This window comes from Melozone crissalis, unplaced genomic scaffold (assembly GCF_028551555.1).
Source record: "Melozone crissalis strain CALT ecotype California unplaced genomic scaffold, PUWL_Pcris_2 ptg000027l_1, whole genome shotgun sequence".
Taxonomy (NCBI): Eukaryota; Metazoa; Chordata; class Aves; order Passeriformes; family Passerellidae; genus Melozone; species Melozone crissalis.
In genome coordinates, this window is record NW_026535805.1 from 50,284,723 (window position 1) to 50,305,640 (window position 20,918).

General features: G+C 42.7%; 1 protein-coding gene across 3 annotated transcripts in view; it reads left to right on the forward strand.

The window, feature by feature from the left end:
* FYN (FYN proto-oncogene, Src family tyrosine kinase) overlaps positions 1-20,918 on the forward strand; it is a 137,379-nt gene that overhangs the window by 77,623 nt on the left and 38,838 nt on the right. For 2 of the 3 annotated variants that reach the window (XM_054279350.1, XM_054279352.1), the window contains exons 3-5: positions 7,262-7,396; positions 19,652-19,909; positions 20,451-20,547. In XM_054279350.1, coding sequence (XP_054135325.1) covers positions 19,663-19,909; positions 20,451-20,547 — 344 coding nt within the window. In that variant the 5' untranslated portion in view covers positions 7,262-7,396; positions 19,652-19,662. The remainder of the gene's footprint in view (positions 1-7,261; positions 7,397-19,651; positions 19,910-20,450; positions 20,548-20,918) is intronic. The other variant, XM_054279351.1, reaches the window with a different exon arrangement.

Here is a 20,918-nt window from a genome sequence, read left to right on the forward strand (position 1 = left end):
ACAGCAGTGCTGAACTTGCAGGAAAACAAAAGCACCAGCATACAAAATATAGTTCTGGGAAGCTGACAAGGCTGGGGACTCTTTTCTTTTGCTTATATTTATGCTCTTGGCATCAGAAAAATATATATATACAGAAGGAAACATGGAGCCTCATTTTTCATGCTTCATCTTCAGGGAAGATGATTAAGTGCCCAAATGCAAACAAAAAGCAGAGGCTCCAGCCCAGCCGTAGGGAAATCTGCATTTCAGAGACAGCATTGCCTCGCCAGGAGAATACACTACTGACATCATATACAAAACAAACATAACTTTTGGAAGTCTCCCTTGATTTCATTTGTGTTTTAAATACCTCTCTAACATGTAAATATGAAAGAGTTTGTCCTCTTAGCTCACAAAAAATGCAGGATACAGTGGGGAGTTTTAATAGTCTAATGGTTTTCAGCATGAGAGATAGAAAACAAATGAACTGAGATGTTATTTTTACAGCTATTCAGAGTTCTGTCCTTTCCTGACCCATCTGTTTATGCCTTTCCAAGAACTTTGGCATTGAGCAGTCAGCACTGACTGGTCAGCTTGTGAATTTGCTGGTGTTCATAACTTACCAAATTCAACAACTTGCCTGATACAGATTTGGCCCTGTAGCAGTATAGAGTCTCTTGCCAGCTTTTAGCTTGCAGACTGGAGGCAGTAGCATGTGGCAATTTATAATTTATTATATACATAATTTATAATTTTTTATATACATGTATTGTCAGTCCCAGTAATAAATAGGAGAATGCTTTAAAGTTTTCTCTTGAAAGGCTACCTCAGACTTCCTAAATTAAAAACTGGTTTTCCAAAAGCAGAGAAGTGAAGTGTAGCAGTTACTCAGATGTCTTTGTTCAGCAGTGGTAGCTGAGCAACATCCATGGGTAGGTGCAGTGCTTAGTGAAGATGTTGTGTTCTTTTCCCTAAATGCAGCACAATGGACATTTTCTTGCAGTCTGCAGTACTGAGGTTCACTTCAAATTGACACTTCCTCTTCTTTCTGCTGTTTGCAACTTTGAAAAGTGTTCTTTATTCACAGGAGTTTTAAATGTATAGCACTGACATAAAAATATCCAGCCATGGATAAGACAGGCTTAATAACCTTGAAAAGAGAAATTTTAGCCCGCTCACCTCAATCACTTAGATGAACATGAATGGAGCACAACAGCTCGAGGTGTTTGAGTTGCAGTTTAAGTGCTGGCTTGTTTTGTACAATCAGGGTAAATAAAATCTTGGCCTTGAACTGGTATCTGTGTATTGGAACAAACATCTCAATGCAGCACACTGCAGAAGGAAGGAAGCAGAAGAGAAATTAGATCACTTTCCTGCATTATTTCTTGTAAGTGTAGTCTTCTTATGTATGGAACACACATTTCCTGTTGTAAAAATATTGCAACAGCCTGCAGTACACAAACAACAAATAATCTGGTGTCGCTGAAAGCTGGAGTCAGAGGAGCAGGTTTAGAAGGAAGTATTGGAAGACTGCAAATGATTGGATCTCTCATGCTCTGAAAAGATAGTGAGTGTGAACTACATAACCACTACATGCTGTGGTTGTCCTAACAAGGACAGCTCTACAGTGTGGAAGAAATAATAGACTGACTCTTCACACAAACGGCAATGTAAAGGTATGAGTGCATTTGGTTCTTGCTTTTTGTTTTGTATCATATGTGCATTTAGACAGAACCACATGGGTACTTAATCCCCTCTTCATGTGCCCTGATCCTGCTTCCTTTATCTCTGTCTGCAGTAGTGTGGGTTTGTACCCATATTCCACATGTTCTCTCACAGCACCATCAAGTCCCAGCTGCATGAACTGCACTAGCTGTGTTTTGTGATAGGAATCACAGAGGTAAGAATCCAGTTCAGTAATAGAATCGCCAATCACAGAATTGTTTGCATTGGAAGAACATTTAAAGTTCGCCTACTCGAACACTCTTCCCCTGGACAGGGACACCTGCCACTAGACCATGTTACTCAAAGCCCCATCCAACCTGACATTAAACATTTCCAGCAACAGGACACCTGCATCCTCTCTAGGCAGTCTGTTCCAGTGTCTCACCATCCTCATTGTAAGATGTTTCTTCCCATATCCAGTTTAAATCTACCCTTTTTCAGTTGAAAACTGATTTTTTTAAAAAGTCACTACAGGTCCTGGTAAAGAGTTTCTCTTCATGTTTCTTGTAAGCTTCCTTTAAGACTGTTCTAAGGTCTTCCTGGACTCTTCTCCATGCTGAACAACCCCAACTCTCTCAGCTTGTCTACATAGCAGAGGTGTTCCATCCCTCTAATCATCTTTATGGCCCTCCTTTGGACCTGTTCCAACAAGTCCAAGGTCTGGTGCTGTGGATCCCAGAGCTGGATGCAGAACTCCTGGTGGGATATTACAAGAGCAGAGTAAAAGGACAGAATCACCTCCCTTGACCTGCTGGCCACACTGCTTTTGATGCAGCCCAGGATTCAGCTGGCTTTCTGGGCCAGAGTCCCATGTTGCCAGCTCATATCCAATTTTTCATCCACCTGCACCCCCAAGTACTTCTCCACAGGGCTTCTTTCAGTTCCTTCATCCCCCAGTCTGTACAGATGCTGGTGATTGCCCTGACCCAGGTGCAGGACCTTGCACTTGGCCTAGTTGAATTTCACAAGGTTTGCACAGTCCCACCTGTCAAACCTGTCAAGGTCCCTCTGGATGACATCCCTTCCCTTCCGCGTGTCAGTGGCGACACTCAGCTCAGTGTCATCCCCAAGCTTGCTGAGAGTGCACTCAATCTCACTGCCTATGCCATTAATAAAGATCTTGAACAAGGTAGGCTTAGATGAGATATGAGGAAGAAATTCTTCCTTGTGAGGGTTGTGAGGCATTGGAACAGGTTGCCCAGAGAAATTGTGGATGCCCCATCCCTGGAAGTGTTCAGGGCAAGGATGGGTGGGGTTGCTGGAACAAGATGGTCTTTAAGGTCCCTTCCAACCCAAACCACTCCATGATTTTATAACTAAATTGTATATAATTCTTGATGATTGGTGACCTTAAAATCCTTATTGCCTGAGCCTTGTGATGCTGCTGCAGGTCCCTGCACAGAGTAAAAGATTCTGCGGCTTCTGATGCTCAGCCAAGCTGCGGACCGCAGCTTGTGGCCACATTCTGGGAGCAGGTCACATAAAGGGTGGTAGACAAAGGACAAAAGTCGGCTGCTACTTTGTGTAGGGGTGGTTTAATGTTCCACATCAAGCAGCTTCAGTGGCTCTTGCACATGACCACTCTTCTCTCAGACCACACTTCCTACAGAAAGTTACCATTAAAAATGATATTCTTCATCTGTCTCTCAGTCGTGGTCAGGTAACAGACGCAGGCTTTTATTGTGGTAGAGTGACCCACACAAGTAGCTGCAGAAGAGCAAAGTGAGAATCCTCACAAGACTTTCTCTTCCTGGAAACACTCCAGGCACACAGAAAGGGGAAGCCTTAAGTATCTCATCTGTTTTTTGTGTTAAAACATTGCAGACAATCTTTCTCTATGGACTGATGGGGGAGGAGCTGGAGGACTGGGAGAAAAGAAAAACTGTAAATAGCAGAGCTAGAAGCTGTTCTTAGGAGAGGCAGTAAAAAGGAGAGGAGGAAATGAGCTTGAGATCTTCTTTTTTGTTTGTTTTTTATTGTATAAAGTTGAGGGACCAGCCACGTTCAACCCTGGTATTTTCCCTGGTGAGTTCTGAAAAACTGTATCATTGATGTGTAGGTCTTCCTCTTTTTACAGAAGTCATTTCAGGAGCAGCATCACTAGGGGGAGAAGAAAATCTTTAGCTCGGTCCTTTATTCTCAGGATAGACATTGTAGAATCCTTGATCTGGTTTCCTACCATAATTCATCTTTCTTATGGAAAAAATATCCCCAGCTTCTCCTCTTGTTGTCCCTGGGCAGAAAAAAGTCAGTGTTGTCTCAACGTTCTCTGACTTCAAACTATGCGGCCCCAGAGCATGCTAGAGCTTGGATATTTAAGTGAGTGGCAAGGCAGGAAGGTGTAGTCTTGACAATTATATTGAGAGCACGTCCAAATTTTAGAAGCATGTGAGAAAGGCAAGAAGAGTACTTTATATTAGGTAGAGGGAGCTATGTTAGGAACTCTTTTGAATATACTGTGGTCATAAAGGACTGTTTGAGCAGCCATTAAGCTGTTCCTGGGGTTTTAAATTAATACTTCCTATAGGACAGATGTTTCATGCATGTTATGTGCAGAGAGCCGATGATATACACAAGCTGTGTAAATTTAAGCTATGAATGAAATGCTGTGTATGCACACAAATGCTAGTTTAGGAATGTTTTCCTTGGTTCTCCCTTTCTTAGCATGTATCAGGATTGCTGCTGGGAGGTGGGCATGTTGTTTGGCTGGGGTTTGTGTTGTGCTTTGTTTCCTCTCATTGTTTTCTTCAGTGAGGAAAGGAGATTGGGTAAAACTCTTTTCTGGTCTCTGTTGACATCAGCACATTCGATCTGCCTGCGTCCAAAAGAATTATGTCAAAGCAATTGCCTGCATTTGTTCCTTAGCGTGTTCTCCAGCAGCACTGTCGCTCGAGGGTCAGACTGGAATACATTAAACTGGAATTGGGGCAGAAACTGCAGCCAGCCTCAGGTCAATGATGCCTCTTGAGATTTGTGAAAGTGACACTTCTGGGGTTCATTGCATTAAATTCCATAGCATTTCTGTGTCTAGTCTAGGTGAATCACAAAGGCAGATGGGATGGTTAGTTTCACATTCCCCTATTTAATTCTGTGTCTGTGTGTCTAGAATAAAAGGAAAAGCCTTGCATCTGATCTATTTTGCAATATTTCAAAAAAAGATTTTTTTTTTAAAATGCATGTATTAAAGCTCTTTACTTCTATGTAGTTTTTAATGTTTATAGTTAGGAAGATTATCACAGTTACTTCATCTGTAAAATTCTATTTCTGGAGTCTGGCCTATGTGATCCTTGGTACATCTTTTGACAGAAGCCTTTACAACGTTTAAAAACACAGTTGCATGTGTGCTTAACAGGACATCCTCATGCTGTAGGATGTAGCTGGGGTTGTGCCAGAGGGAGAGAGGGGAAAAATGTATCCAGGAGGACAAGAAGTATAACGATGCACAAATGCACAATTCAAACTGTACTTTTGCAGGCTCTGATTCATGTTTTATTAGTAGCTCTGAAACCTTGTCCTCGATCAGCTTTCCCTAAACTTCTGCTCTGTTAGGGACTAAGAAGTTGCCAGTCAGAGTTTTGAGCTGACTGTTGACAGGAACTGTTGGTAGGAATGCTGGATATGGCAGAGCTGAAGCAGTGGGGTGTGTGTGCATGCATGTACACATACACGTACATACACACCACACTTGCACAGGCCTTTTTCCTCCCTAAAATTTTTGCAATCTTTCTTGTTGTGATTCACTCTGCAGAAGCTTTGTACTATGTGTTTACTGAAGACAGGATCTTTCTTTTATGTTTGTGACATATGACCAAGATTTTACTATGCTGTGCATGCTGTGTTTTAGCAGGCATCACTTACTGAGCATAACCAAAAGTTTGAAAAACACATTTTTTCCACCTGTTTAACATAAAAATAACTGTAGAACCATAATTAAATTTAATTAGATGTTTGTATGAAATAACGCCTTCTAAATCTCTGGAGTGGCATATGTGAACTAGTCCCGAGTTCAAGTAATTGAGATTATTTTATCTGTTTTATTTGCAGAATTTACACTGCAGCATTCAGTCATAAATGGGTTCATTCCAGAAGCTTAAAATGAGATGATGCCAGCAACTGGCACAAATCAAACACTTCCAGCCTTCCCACTCCTGCACATTGATAGGATTAATACTTTCTGGCCAAAGGCCCAGGTTAAGACAGACAGCATGCACAAAAGCTTGTGCTGCCTCCTTAAAAAACACCAAATTTAAATATTGGCAGGCTGTGAGATGAAGCAAATTCAGTCACCAGGGCCCCACAGCTGAACACATGGTCCTCAGGAACCCAAATGCCCAACCCCAGCCTTGGGACAGATAGCTAAAAGCTTTCTTGGCAGAACCCAGTTCCCTCAGCATGCAGAAAGGGAAGGAGGAGACAGGTAGATGCTCTGAGTGACCTGAGAGGTTCCTGCAGGAGTAGTGTTCATATCCATTCGTTCTGCACAAAGGATTTCCATGAAGAAGGTAGCTAGTCCACTAGTTCATGCTAAAAGGGTGAATTCGGGAGAGGAAATACCAGTGAGGGATGGAGGACTCTTTTCCACAGCATAATTCTCTGAAGTCACCTTCTGTGGCAGGGTGCTGCTGGGATGAGATCCCAGCCAGATCCCTGGGACAAGGTCCCAGTGGCACGCAGCAGATGAGGTGAATTGCTGAAACAAGGAGTCACCTGTGCTTTCTCAGTGGCAGAGTCGTAACAACACCCATCTGTTTCCTAAAAGTGGTTTCCGTGGCATCTCAGTGTGAGGAGCTTTGTACAGTGAGGTTTTATACACAGCCAGGTCCTGGGAATTGAGGCTTCCTGCAGAAGGTGGATGGTTGGGCATCATCTGTACTTAAATGGCACCTCATCCCCAAAAGCCTGGGGTTTCTCCAGAGGTGTTTTGTAAGCTGTGAGCAGGAAGGCTGCCAGGATTAATACCCTGAGAGGAGAAGGACTGTTTCTTGGTGGCAGCACAGAGCACAGTGTGGTGCAGTGGCCACTCAGCTCACCTGCAGGAGCTCCTGCTTTGTAGCAATTAACTCAAGCCGTGTGGGCACACGTCCTTCTTGAATCAAGAGCGGTTGCTTTCTCAACTTTGCAGAGGTGGGCAGTACCTCATAAACTGTGGTGCCAAGGGTTAATTACTGGTTAATTTGCTATAACACACCATTGCTGAACAAGCAGAACAAACTTGCCTGTTCACAGCCTGGATTGGAATAATTTCCAGTCCTGATGTAATTTCTGCCTTTGCTAGATCAGAGCCTGCTGTTATCAAATTTATTCAGTATAAGAATACTGCTATACCATGAACAAAATAACAAAATTCCCTCTAAAATTTTTGTTTATAGCAAAGCCTTCTGTAGCCCAGTGTTTCCAGTTATTTAATTTCTCCTCCCTGAACACTCTGCCAGTTTTTCCAACAGTAAAATGGAGCAGCAGAACCTGATACGTTATTCACGGAGCAGAGGAACAAGAACCAAACACAGCGTCACCGTAACCTACCTACTCATCTTTTGATTTTCATTTGTTTGTACAGCTGAGGCTCGCATTATCCCTTTTGGCCACAGCCTTGCGAGGGGAATTCATGTCGAGCTGATTGCTTCCCAGGACCCCGGGTCTCACATTCAGTCTGTGCTTTGGAGGATAGAGTCCTCTCTCTCCCTCTCATCCTGTAAGTATGGCCTGGATTCTTCATTCTCATAAGGGGATTTTGTACTTGGCCATATTAACACCTAAACTGGTTTCTGCCATTTTTCTATAGACCCCAGTTGCTCTCTGTCAGGCTTGTTCTTTTGTGGTTTGTTTTCTACCATTCCTAGTCTCATGACTAACCACAATGACTTAACTTTAATCCAGGTCGCTGGTAAGGCTATTAAATAGTAAAGGGCTGATCACCAGTGCCTGTGGAATCCAACAGGAACCCATTTGTTTGCTAATAAATAGTTCCAAATTTACAGTTCCACTTTGGTTTCCTTAATTTAGCAGCTTTTTAATGTTTCTGATGACTGTGGACTCAAAAGTGACTTCAGTATAAAATAGGTTCAAGGTTTTAGCCTGATCTTATATGGTGCTCTCCACCAATGGAGTCCTGTTCTCCCTGTACAGATGGAGACATTCCATGTAGGCTTCAAAGCATTCATAAAGATATTCTACAGAACTAGTCAAATGACTTAGGTTTGTAATACTGTTAATGATGCTGCCTTTATAAGTGTACTTGTAATTTTTGCAAGCAATTGCATCAAATTAGTTTGACAGGATCTATTTTCCTTAAAGCCAAGTTAATTGACTTTAATTACAGAGCTTTGAAAAAAGTTATTAATTGAGACCAATGCTGGTTGTTCTATGCTCTGCAAAATACTGGAGACTCATCCAAGTGGCCTGTAATTACTTTCTACCCTTCTCAAATAGTAGCCCAGTATGAGCCTTCTGCCTGTCCTTGGTCCTTCCCCAAAGGCCAAGAACTGCTTTAGATGCAGTAGCAGCTCCAAGGCTGCCTCTGTAAACCTTCTGAGACAAGTTTATTTCTAGCAACTAATCTGAATCACCCAGAATCGTTTATCTACTGCTTAACATCCCCTCTCCAGGGGCTGCTGTGGTGGGAAGCTATTTCATTATCATCATCATAAACAGATCATCCAGCCTTTTACCTGTGTGCTAATCGGAAACATTTACTGAATAACTTCTGCTGCTGTCACATTGTAATGAACGTTTGTACATTTTTTATTGTTCAGGATTCATCTTTCATTATCTGCTTTAAAAAATTTAAAATGTATTTCTGATTTTATGTGCTGCCTTTTTTTTCTAGTATCTTCTTGATTCCTGTATATAATCTTTATTTTAGCTTTTTTTGCTACTTATTATCTCTTCCTCTTTCCCCTTTCATGTGCTAGTTTTCTATATAACATTTTACATGTTTTTTCACTTCCCTGATAAACCCAGCTGTTGGGTTTCTTTTGTTGTGTGTTATTTTTATCTAGCCCATCTCCATGGTTGTAACAGTGTAGGCATTTAGGAAATGTCTTAAACTGCTTGCAGATGTCAGCAACTTTCTGTATGTTCTGCCTTCAGCCTGATTTGACTCCCATTTGCTCTAGTTTTGTGAAATTGCTTCTCAGAAAGCATGCCACTAGATTTTCATTTATGTATCTATAAAGAGCGTACGCTCACATATTGCATAAAGCTCTGGTCTGGATTTGATTGCAGACAATGTTAACTATTTGCACAGGAAGTGTTGGTCCTTTTCAGTCTAAACAACCAGTGACTTCTGGTTTGTGCCCATTTCCTCTCTACTGACAAAGTCAGAGCAGGGATGCTCTGGCTCCCATGCTAACCCACAGGTGACTCACAGGCAGTTCAGCTGTGACCACCGTGGGGTTGAGCTCGTGTGTGGTGGAGCTCAGCTCTTCACCTTGTGGTGATGGTGCTGTGAGCTGCTCCTGTCCCCTTTGGTGCTGTGAGGCCAGTGTTGCAGATGACTCATTGGCAAGAGCTTAATTTCACAAGGTTAGGAAGGCCAGTCCTTTTTTGAATTTAGGGGTTAGTGACTTGTCATTTGTAGCCCTTTGGAAAGGACAGGCCTGTGTTAGTGCTAGTGACATAAGGTCTCCACAGTAACTCAAGAAGGGATTCTGTACTTCTTGTTTGTAAGTGTTGAAGAAGCTCATCATCCCTGTAACTTTCCAAGATTATTTATTTCCTAGTTGTCAGTCACTCAGATGTCATTTGTGACACATATGGCCTGGCACCACCCTCTTCCATTTGGATTTTTTTAATTGGCTACAGCTGTTTCTGTTAATAATATAATAGTCTAAATATAGCTATTATTTTTCAAGAGTATTATTTTGCATAGGCAGAGGGTTTATCCATTTTTTTCAGAATCCTGTAATCAGCATATAAGCAACTGGAAAGGGTCATCTTCTCACAGCCTTTGATTTGGTTGATGTTCTCCTCGATATCCGGTTTGTGTAAATGTGCTTGTGGTTGCTTATTTGACCTGACCCTCCCAGCCAGCCTGGCTTAGAGTGTCAATTTGTTCCCTATCAAGAGGTCCTTTTCCCTTTACAACACAATCCACAAATCTGACATGTGTCCCCTATGCTGTGGGGACAGCACACTTGTTAATTTCAGTGGCCTTCAGCTTTTTGTCTCTTTGTGCTAAGAAACAGGGAAGAACTCCAGACAAGATCTCCAGATCTCCTGAATTGTCAGGAGTTGTGTATTTCACAAGGTGTATCGCAGAGCAGTGATTTTCAGTGAAACTCTCCCTGTCTGCTCCAGATTACCACCCAGTTTTGCCTTTTTGTTTTAAATACATACAAATAGAGAAACCTCTGTGGACTCTTCCACACACACTGAGGGTGTAGAATACACCTTTGGTCAGTTGGGTTCAGCTTTCCTAGCTCTGTCCCTTCCCAAACCTCCCCCTGCCTACTTGCTGCAGTGGCAGAGTGAGAAACAAAGAGGGTCTTGATGCTTTGTGGGCAGTGCTCAGCAATAACTTAAACATGGCTGAGTTATCAACGTTGTTCTGCTCACAAGGCTGAAGCACACACAGCAGGGTTTGGGATGCTGTGGAGAAACTGAACCCCATCCAGATACAGTGAACTTACCTAAGATGTCATCCAGTAGTCAGCTGCTGTCATACACTGAAACCATGGTGGCAACAGCTGCGTTTGAGAGAACAGGTCTCACTAGAGAGCTTTTCTGGGGGGGTGTGAGCACAGGCAGGGTTTCTGTGTGTCCCTATTACTTTCAGCACTCACTGCCTTTATCACAGTGTGGCTGCCACCCAGTTTGGGGACCCTGCCTGTCAGCATCTTTGATGTTGTAGATGAAGCCAGCTACAGTGATGGTGAGAAAGCTGGGGGTTTCTTGTGGGCTGGCAAACGTTTGCTCATGTTTAGGAAGAAGACTATTGTTCCCCCAGTGTAACTGGACAAATAAGGGATTTAAAAAATAACTCTATTAAAATGTTAGCAGTAGCAACCTAGAAGAAATGAGAGCCCCTTTAGGAGGGAATGGTGTCTGCAAGGGTTTCAAAGTCTCCTGATTTGAGACTCAGCTTGCTCCCCTTTTCTTGCTGTCACATCCTTCAAGTTCTCCGATCACAACACAGAAATCAGACAAGGCAGAGAAGGGATTCATTTCATTCCTGCATGAGGGAAGGGGGATGGGGAGGAGCAGTGAGGGGGTTTTTTGAGAGAAAAATCTTTTTCTATGCCTCTTTCATAGTCCACAGTGGCAAACAGGCAGAACTTCTTTACTGTGTCCTTCCCCTTTCTCCCCTTCCTTCCCTGCCCATCCTGATTCACATTTGGCACTCTACTCTGCACTGCTCCCATCCTGTGGGTCTGATGAACACCCATTAATCCTGGGTAGAATCTAAAAATAAGAATTGAGAGAAAAAAATCAGAACAGTGTGAATCAACCTGCAATCATCTTTCTGTTCTCCTAATGGGAAAAAAGAAAGAGGAAATCAGTGGAGACACTGTTTTATTTCTTCTCTTTCCAAGACAAAATTATTCTGGCATTTGCAGCAGTTGTTCTCTTGCTATAGGTTTTCTAATTTACACACTTAAAAGGCACTTCAAAATTTAGGTGCATTAGCTCCAAATGCTTATGCAGACCATCCACCCCCACTTCTCTCTGCTCATGAATAGAGCTGCCACAAGCAGCCTGATGAAGGAGGAATGGAGCTCGAAATCACACCATTGAATTTACATGGTGTTCTCTCAGAACCAGGGATAGATCTGTCCTTTATGGGGGTTAACTCTAAAGTACGCAGTGTGTTTACTGTATGTAGCTGCTGCCATTACTTCTTAATTTCAAAGATTCTTTTAACACATTTTAAGCATTAAAAAAATCCTGTGTGCAGTTTTGAGTCTGACTTGCTGTTCAGTTCATGAGAGTAAAACCTGCAGGCCTTCCCTCTGAAGTTAGTTACACATAAGACTTTTTCTTTCATATTACAGGTGAAATTTGGAGGCTAATGGGAAAAGAAAAAAAAAAAACACAGAAGAACCCTCCCTCAGAACTACTGCATTTTTCTAGGGCATCTTTTTTTTCAAAATAATAAAAGCCCTGAGACAGTACAAGGCATAACTCAGTTACTGTAACTTTAAGAGATTGCAGCATGAGCCTTTAATTGCTTCTTGTGTTTTGTTCTGGTTTTGCTGAAAGGGATGTATCACAGGGAGTGGAAGAGAATTCACTGGTTTTTGAAAAATATGAGGCCCTGACATTCACACGACTTGGCTGGCAAAGAAGCTGAACAAAACCGAAAGGGTGGAGATTTGTCCTTTCATGGGCAGTTTGGAGGGTTTATCTTCTCTTCTTGGGGAGCTTTTGATTAGGGCTGCTCGAACAGCACTGTGGTAATGCAGCTTCCTGTGGCCTTGCCAGGTGACATCCCCACCAGACAGCTGCCAGCCAGCCCCCCACCACCACTGACCCTCAAAGAACACATGGACGTGGTTATTGGTCCTCCTGCCCAGCTGGAACACTGACTTCCTTTTTCCTCTCTAACTTGTAATAAATAGATCATATAGCTAGATGGATAATAAACAGATTGTCTGGGTTGTAGTAAATCTCTTGCCAGAGGGGGACCAAGACATTCATCGCTCTTCCTTCCTGGCCCTGGGTAACCACTCGCCCTGTCCCATGGACAGCTGTGCTCACAGCCTCTGGCAGAGGCCAAGGCTCTGGGTGTAGCTCAGTGAAGCCCTTCCACATGCACCTCCTCTTCCCTGGTGCTGACCCCCACGGCTGGATGGAATTAAACCGGCAAGGTGAAGCCCAGACCTGCATTTTTCATAACTGTGTTTTAGTTCCTGTCCCAAAGGGGAGAAGAGGGAAGGCAAGCACAGGGCCAGGCTTTGCAGGCATGTGTTACAACTTAAACCTTGTCTGTAGTGTCAGGAAGCTGTTGTTTCCAGGGCTGTGTCCCCAGTCACTCCCCAGTCATGGGGAGGAACAGCAGGGCAGAATGTGGCGCTTCAAAGCCCCTCCCAGGGTCTGCTCTTCCACAGCAGCTGGAGCTGGAGCTGCTCCCTTTCCTGAACCCCTTCTGCCACCATTGGAGAGGGCTTCCAAAGCAACTGCAAGCTGACAAGAAACAATAGTGAGAGCACTCCAGCACTGTAAAAGGCATTTGCTTTGAACCAGGGCAGTCTCAGCAGGAGCTCAGCTGCGACTGCCCTTCCTGCTTTTCCAGCCATGGATGGCCATGGACACTGGGCAGCAGCCTGACTTTTGACTGCTGCACATAAACAATTGAACTGCTGAGTTTTTTTCTGCTCAGACCACTAAAGCAGGATCTGGGAGTGAAGCATTAAAGGTCTTCCTTAAAAATCAAATTATGCAGCCCAGGAATTTTTGAGTGCTGTTTTGAAACATACTTGAAGTTTTGCCCTCGTGTTTCTGGCATTTTGTTCAGGAACATGACTTTGTGTATGTGAGATTTTCTACATGTCTTTAACAGTCAGAGGACATCCTGTGGTAGTACTGGGTCTTCTCTGATTCACATTTTTTTAATGCATCATGACAAGTGTGGTGCACATGTAGATTTGCAAGAATTCTACACAAATCTCCAGCTTTATTCAAAGCTGAACTGAATCTATCACAATGCAGTAAAAATACATTCTTTCTGGATCGGACCTTAGTGTAAAAATTATATGTATATATAGTAACCTGCAACCCACAAGCCTGGGGAATAATGAATAATACCCAGGAGTTTTAATTTTAAATTTTGTATCTCTCTGACCTTAAAATTGGGGAATCCCTGGCAAAGCTGCAATGTAGGCAGTCCTCTAAAATGTCCCAGAGTTACTAGATAAAAACAAAAAAATAATGCAATAAGTGCTGCTGTTTTATTCCATCTGTTTCATTTGAGTTGGCTTGAAACTGACACAGTATTAATTCTGGAAATCCAAAATGCTCCCATCAGCATAGATATGAGTCAAAGAGAGGTCAGCAAGCAGACAGCATGAGAATTACTGACCTACATAAGACTGGTTTAAGATGCCTATTTGTTGCCCAACTTGGAATGCCTTCCTAGTGACTTGTAATGGTCAAAGTGGGTGAGTGAAACTTTTCTGAAAATTGGGGATTTAATGTGTCTCAGAGTTGTGTTTCAAAATACCCAATCCATCAGTTTCTCTCTAGGAGCTGCTAATAGGGCATGGAAAGTAACACATTTAAACTTCGGGGTAAATTTCTGTGCTGATTATTCCCATATACAGCCTGCAGGAGGCATTTCACAGTCATTTTTAAAGTCTCTTTTAAAAATTCTTGGAACTCCTATTCTTGGAAAGCCTTTTCTGTCCTCCTTGAACCTTCACGGTAACTCAGAGTGTGGCATTTTGAATATTAAATCTTATGGTAGCTCATAAAATTTGGGTTATTTGATGTCACAGACTGATAGTTCTGTGGTGCTTTCAGCAAAACATAAAGCACCAAGAAGATGGCCCTTAGAGATTTCATTTTCCACAGCCATGCTGGATGCAACCCTTACTTTGATTCATGCCTGTTCACCACAGAGATTGAATAAAAGCCAAGGATTCTGTGCTTCTGATTTCCTTTTAACATAACTATTTCTTAACTCAGCTTCCCTGCTGATGCTTTCCAGACAAGATTTGTAAAACTTGGTCAGAAAAAGGCGGTTGCCAGTTACCAGTCATCCAGCCTCTCCCTTTCACGTTTTTTACCGAGAGAAGTTATCTTAAAAATATGCCATCAGATTTCATTCCAGGGAAGTCCAGGAGGGAAGAGAATGCACCCTGCAGGGTCTGAACCTGCTCTCCGTCTCTTCAGCAGGCTGGAGCCCTCTCCTGTGCCAGTTCCCTTTCATGTGCAAGGGGTTGGAGGAGAGGGGCCCCAGCATGGATCAAAGGATGCAGGGTAGACAGGTTTTTCCCTGCATCTCTCTGTACCTCTCTCTCAAACACTCTTAGGACCTATTTTCTCTTACAACTCCAAAAAAAGAAGGTTCTGAAGATGTACCATAATTCAGACTTTCAGCTGTGAGTTGCAAAAGCTTATGAGAAAACTTCTGATGCTCAGAAGGAGTGAATTTACACCACTCTTCCCCCCATCCATATGCTTACTACTGCAGAAGCAAAGGTTAATCAGTACTTTTGGCTTTTCAGATATCACATGGTGGAGCTTTTACTTTTAAAATAGAAGTGTAAAAAAAGGAATTTTCCTCCTGCTCTTGGACTTTTCCTAGGTTTTGATTAGCTAGCAGAGGACAGCTTTTGTTTTTGTTAATGGTGTGGATGGTGTCTAGCTTTGTTGGGTGTTTCAGTTTTGGCTTCCATTTTGTATCAAGAACAAAAAGAAAAACCAAAGGAGGATGATTTACAGTAATAATAATAATAATAATGTTAATACATCTCCTTAGCCTTCATCTGTATCCTACCTAAAAGTGATTAAGGTGCTCTGACTATATAAATGATTAATAGTGATATAATGAATTTTATATCCTTGTCAACAAATGTTTCCACAATGTGGGTGGAAACTACTCTTCTGGTTAGACACATGTTGGATTGCTTGCAATGTTAATGCTGGAGTCCAAGAAATGTAATAAGGGCAAGAAAGGAGACAAATAATATAATGTTTATTTTCATTTGTCTCTAAGGAAGTCTCAAAACCCATGAAAATAGGGGGATTTATGTTTTCACAAAAACACGTTTTACATGGCCCACAAAAACATAACTTCAAAGTAACCAAATTCAATTTACTTGCATTAGAAAAGTTCATTTTAATTAGGCCAGTTACATACCTTTTAACATTACTAGTGTCAGACTATGATAATGCTGTGCAACCCATAACTCACACATCTAAGAAATGCTGCCTTTCCTAGTGGAAATGGATTAAAAACTTGTTCCCTTACTCAAAGATACACAGCATGTTGGATGAGCAACATTGTGTGCTCATCTCTAGAGAGTTTAGTGTAAAACAGCTCCAGATTTTGTTTGGTGATCTCAGAGCTGGCTGAATAAATTCCAGCCTTCCACAGCTCCAAATGCTGACATGCAGGGATATGAAGCTTTTGGATATTAAAAACCTGCTCTGTGATACTGAAGGAGATTAGTTTTTGGATTCCATTCATTGACACAAAGGCCAGTGCTGAATGGAGGTGATATTTATTGTCTATGAAACCCCTGAGTAAGCTGAAATCACTTTAGGCATGTACACTCATACATGTATTCTCTCACATTTAGCCAGCTCCCCACGATGCTGTTTCTTTGAGCCAAGAACAGACAACTTTCAGGGACTTGGCTTGAAAAGATGTGTGCATGTAACACCCTCTGTCACATTTTACAAGAGGCTGCAATCAAGCAGTTTTTATACTTGAATTGTCTAGACACTGTGACAGTGGGAGGGGACAAGAGAAAGAAAAAACCCATTTTGTCAGTCGTTCACTTTGCATCAAATTCTCCTTCCCTCTGTGCTGCTGTTGCCAGTGAAAAGATGAAGCAAGCAAAAACCAAGACATTCATAATTCACAAGTTCTCTATACATATAACTCCTAGTAATACAAACCTAAACCATTTTTTTAAACTACCAGTACATATGTATACCATCCCCTTGTTTATTCACTTTTTCCAGGATAAAAACTTGTAGCAATTTTTCTTTTTGCAGTTGATTTATCATTTCAGCTTTTTCCTTATCAGTGTGTAAATGAAATATGTAGGGTTGTCTTGTCAGCAGTTGTAAATTTATATATGAAATATTCCCAGATTTCAGTGGGGATTTTTTTTCCCTGCTCAGCTGAACGCTTGTGAATGAGCAACAAGAAAACCACTTTCCCTCCCACTGGTCTCACAGATTTCATGTTTCCTATCTCTTTTTTTCTTTAATTTTTTTCTCTACTTTCTTCATGAAAGCACATGGGAAAAAATAAGAGGAGAAAAAACAGAGCTGGGAGGGGAAAGGGAGGCGGTGATAGAGTTTCACAGGGATGTAAGTCTGCAAGCCAACAAAAAGGCTGTGAAATTCTTCTTTAAACAGCAAACCCTGCATATCACTTAGTTGCTTTGAGGTGAATAAGCCCATGTGGCAGCTTTTAGGCCGGCTGATTTAATGGCTTACCCTTCGCTGCTCAGGTGGTCAGCACACCTCTCCTCCACCTTCTCTGGGGGTGTCTCCCACGCAGTGTTTGCTCCCTGTCCATGTTTTGCTCTCTGCACATCACAGCCACGCTTTCACAGAGGTGTAGCAGGGTCCAAGCAGTGAATCCCAGACTCATCCCTCCTGCCCAAAGCCTTCTGGGCTCTGCAGGGAGATGAGCCATCCCTCCACAGGGCTCTTGCCTTCCGTGTGGTCCTGCCTCACTCCCTGGCAGTGTTCTCAGAGGCTCTGAGAGGAGCAGGAAAACCTCAGTTCTGAGTGACATCTGCAGACAAAGGCTCTCCAGAGCCAAACTGTCCTGCTGTTGAAATGGTGAAAGCAGTAGTCCTGGTTCCACAAACAGTTTTTCTCAGCTGATAGGAAGCTGGCCAGGACACCTCTGCACCTCTCGTGGTCCCTGTGGCTCACCTGGTGCCGCTGCTGGTCCTGGGGATGCACAACACTCTGCACCTCCAGCTCCAGCCCAGCTTCCAGGGCGAGCAGAGGAGGGAGGTCAGCATGGCTGCTGCAGCAGTACCAGCAGCAGTGTATTTTGCATCCACCAGGCTGCAAACCCCTTTCCCTCAACCAGTTGTTGCTTTAGTTTCTTGATGGATCCCAACTCATGCCACCCATGCAGCAAGTGAAGAGTCAGGAGTCCATTTTTCTGTTCTCCCCGAAAGACTTAAACATTTTGGTGAGGGAGCCCTGCTGAGTGGATGTGGTGTCATGAAGGGAATGAAGAAATGCCAAAAGGGCAGGTTTAAGTCAGGCTAAGAGCAAGAGAGCGTAGACCCATGCTAGCTGCAGGCAATACAACTCCAGGAAATAAATAAAGATAAAATTACAGCAAAACAGAATCATTTAGGTTAAAAAGGCCTCTGAGATCATAGCATCCAGCCTTTGACTGATCACTACCTTGTTAACTAGGCCATGGCACTGAGGGCTGTGTCCTGTCCTAGACCAAATCTGGCTGGGTCTGATCCTGTGTGTGCCTTGTGATTGCACTCACAATGAGCTTTCCATAACCTTCCTGGGCACCAAGGGCAGACTGACAGGCCTGTATTTTCTCAGATCCTCCTTCTGGTCCTTCTTGTGGATGGGTGTCACTTTGGGCAAGCAAAATTATGCTTGTTTTTCTGAACTGACTTGTAGAATAACTGGAAGTATCTGCAAACTGCAGAAAATACCCTTCAGCAGAAGTGTTTTTCTTTTTAATTAGGCAGGTGAGATGTGGGAAGCAAGTATCCAGACTGTGCACTGTCACAGAAAAACAGGGAGCTGCTGCATAATTTTTCAAGCATTAGCACTGGTGAAACAGTATTTTTCTGAATCCCATGAGTTTGTCAAAACCAATTTCCTGTGTTGATGTTGGGGTAAGGCATAGAAAATAGCCAGCCTGGCAGCTACAGAAAAATTACAAAAATTTAAAAAGCATAGACTTTTTATTTACCCAAAGTGACAGATATTGGTCTGAAATGTGAAAAGAAATGTGGGGCAAAACAAATAGTACTTCACTATTTTTTTTCATTCTCTGCATTTTCTCCCTGTCTATTTATATATTCTGAAAAAAGTATGTCTATTAAGCAATTTTTTTAGGGTTTTTTCTGCCACTTCTCTTCCAACCCCACTGTTCAGAGTATGTTGTTTGTGTGCCAGGTTGCATCTAAGAGTCACTGTACTGGTTCAGATGAAGGAGGCATCCAGACAAGTATCTGATTGCCCAGGTTCATCCCACCCAACTCCAGAAACTCAGGTTTTGTGTCCAGGTTCAACTTGGGCAATAGGAAAGAGTTCAGTCACAGCACCACATGGATTAGAGAAAGTTAGAGCTACAGATGAAAGGCAACACCAGGTTACAGGACTAACCTTGCAGGACTGCTTCTGAGCTGTGGTGAATCACCCTCCATGCAGAGAGAGGCTAAAATAAACTCTCTAAAATAAAAAGAGTTTAACCCAGGCTGGTAGTGCCCCATGAGGGTGCTGAGCAAGAGGTTACAAGAATTAAAAAACTTGGAGCAACCTTTTTGAAGCTGTAATTTTTGAAACCCTCTCAGTTTCATCCTGTGCAGAATCTGTACTTGGAGTTGCTCTGCATTTGATGTGTTAATTCTTCTGGGACTTTCTCTAGTTTCTTAACATGTGCCTTTGCCAGCCCCACCTTCTGCTACCAGTGGTTTTAGCCTTCAATTTGGTATTGCTTGAAAAGGAACTTCCTTTTTTTTTTTTTTTGTCAGCTGTGCCCTCTGATATCTCCCTCCTACTTTCCTGCTGTAATAATTCTTGGCTCACTGTGGCTTTTTTTCTGCCTGCCATGCAGAGCTCCAGCAATGGAAGAAGGGTTTTGTCCTCAGGTGAAGTCCACTCCTGTGTAGTTGGCAAGGTCAAATATGAACCACAAGCTAAGTGCCTGATTCTGTGTTCTGAGGGCAGTCTTGAACACCTCCAGCTGCACTTTTTTGGCTGAGTCCTTAGCCTGCCAGTTGCATCTCCTGGCAGAGGGTGAGCAAGATGAGTTTCATCCTCTTGGTCCCTCTGTGCAAAATGTTGCCTGTCAGGGCTGGACAAAGATCTGCCACTGCCCTAAGAGCAGGCAGGATCCCCTTCCCCAGGCCTCAATGGAAAACTGAGGGGAAGATTTTGTGTGAGGTTTTTCCCAACATGTTGCTGTTTATATTCAAACCAATGCCAGGGTTTTTTCCAAAGTACTTAACTTTTGAGCGGTGAACTTAATTTGAGCCTCATCATATGTGTATTTGGAGGACATCTGGTGAGCATCAACATATCAGCACCTGTCCTTTCCTTCCTCTCCTAGGATTTTAGATAATGGGCTGTGTGCAATGTAAGGATAAAGAAGCAACAAAACTGACTGACGAGAGGGATGGCAGTTTAACTCAAAGCTCAGGCTACCGCTATGGGACAGATCCTACTCCTCAGCACTATCCCAGCTTTGGTGTGACTTCAATCCCAAACTACAACAACTTCCATGCCACAGGAGGCCAAGGACTGACTGTGTTTGGTGGAGTCAACTCCTCCTCTCATACAGGGACGCTGCGTACAAGAGGAGGAACAGGTGAGCTTATTTTATTATCTTATTATCTTATTTTAGTGCTCCTAGTGTCAGTCATGTGTCTACAGCAGAGGCCTGACTGTCTCAGCATGTTGCTTTTAGGAAGAGTTATTTCATTAAATAGTGTGAAGAATTGAAGTAGGGTGGAGCCGGGTCCTTTGCTAATTTGCAGGTTCACTTGGGGCTGAGAAATTATGCGTACATGCCACATTTGGCTAACTGCCTCATCCCTCTACCAGGGAGTGTAAAGTGTGGGCTGAGCCACCTCCAGTAGTTAAATACTTGGCATGGTTATGTCTAAACTGTCTCTTCAACCCCCTTTGCCTGCCTGGGATGCTGTGACTGTGCAGAGTGAAGGAGGTGGAGTGCCCACTGGCTGCCTAAGACCAGAGAAATGAGAGTCATTCAAAAGTTGGAGGGTTCAGTTTGGTTTGCTCCTCAGCAACTGGAGCAGCTTACCTGTGGCTTATCCACAACATCTCTTGAGGTTCCTTTCCCTCCTGTCTTTTGTGATGGAGTATAACCCACTTATCTTTTTCTTTAGGTGTAACTCTTTTTGTGGCGCTTTATGACTATGAAGCAAGAACAGAAGATGACTTGAGTTTTCACAAAGGAGAAAAATTCCAGATACTTAACAGCTCGTAAGTTATAGGATTGGGAATCTACTTTTTAATAGTTTCAAACTTACAATGTTTACAATAACATTTGCTTATGCTATTAATAAAATCTGATGTTGGATATTCAAGTATGGAGGGGATTTACTCTATGCTTCTTTCTCATCCTTGCATTTAGTGCACTTTTGCAAAGTGCTGTATTGTTGGGGAAAAAACACTTCAACCACATGCAGCTTTACTTTTAAAAAAGTGTTAGATTGTGTGATTTACTGCTTACCTTTTACAGTAACCCCACATTCAGAACTGAGACTACCAGCTTTGTACTTTATCAGTAGCTACAGAGGTTCTGCAAGGCATGTACTAACACTTTTTCCAATCTGCTGCAAGTATCCCTATAC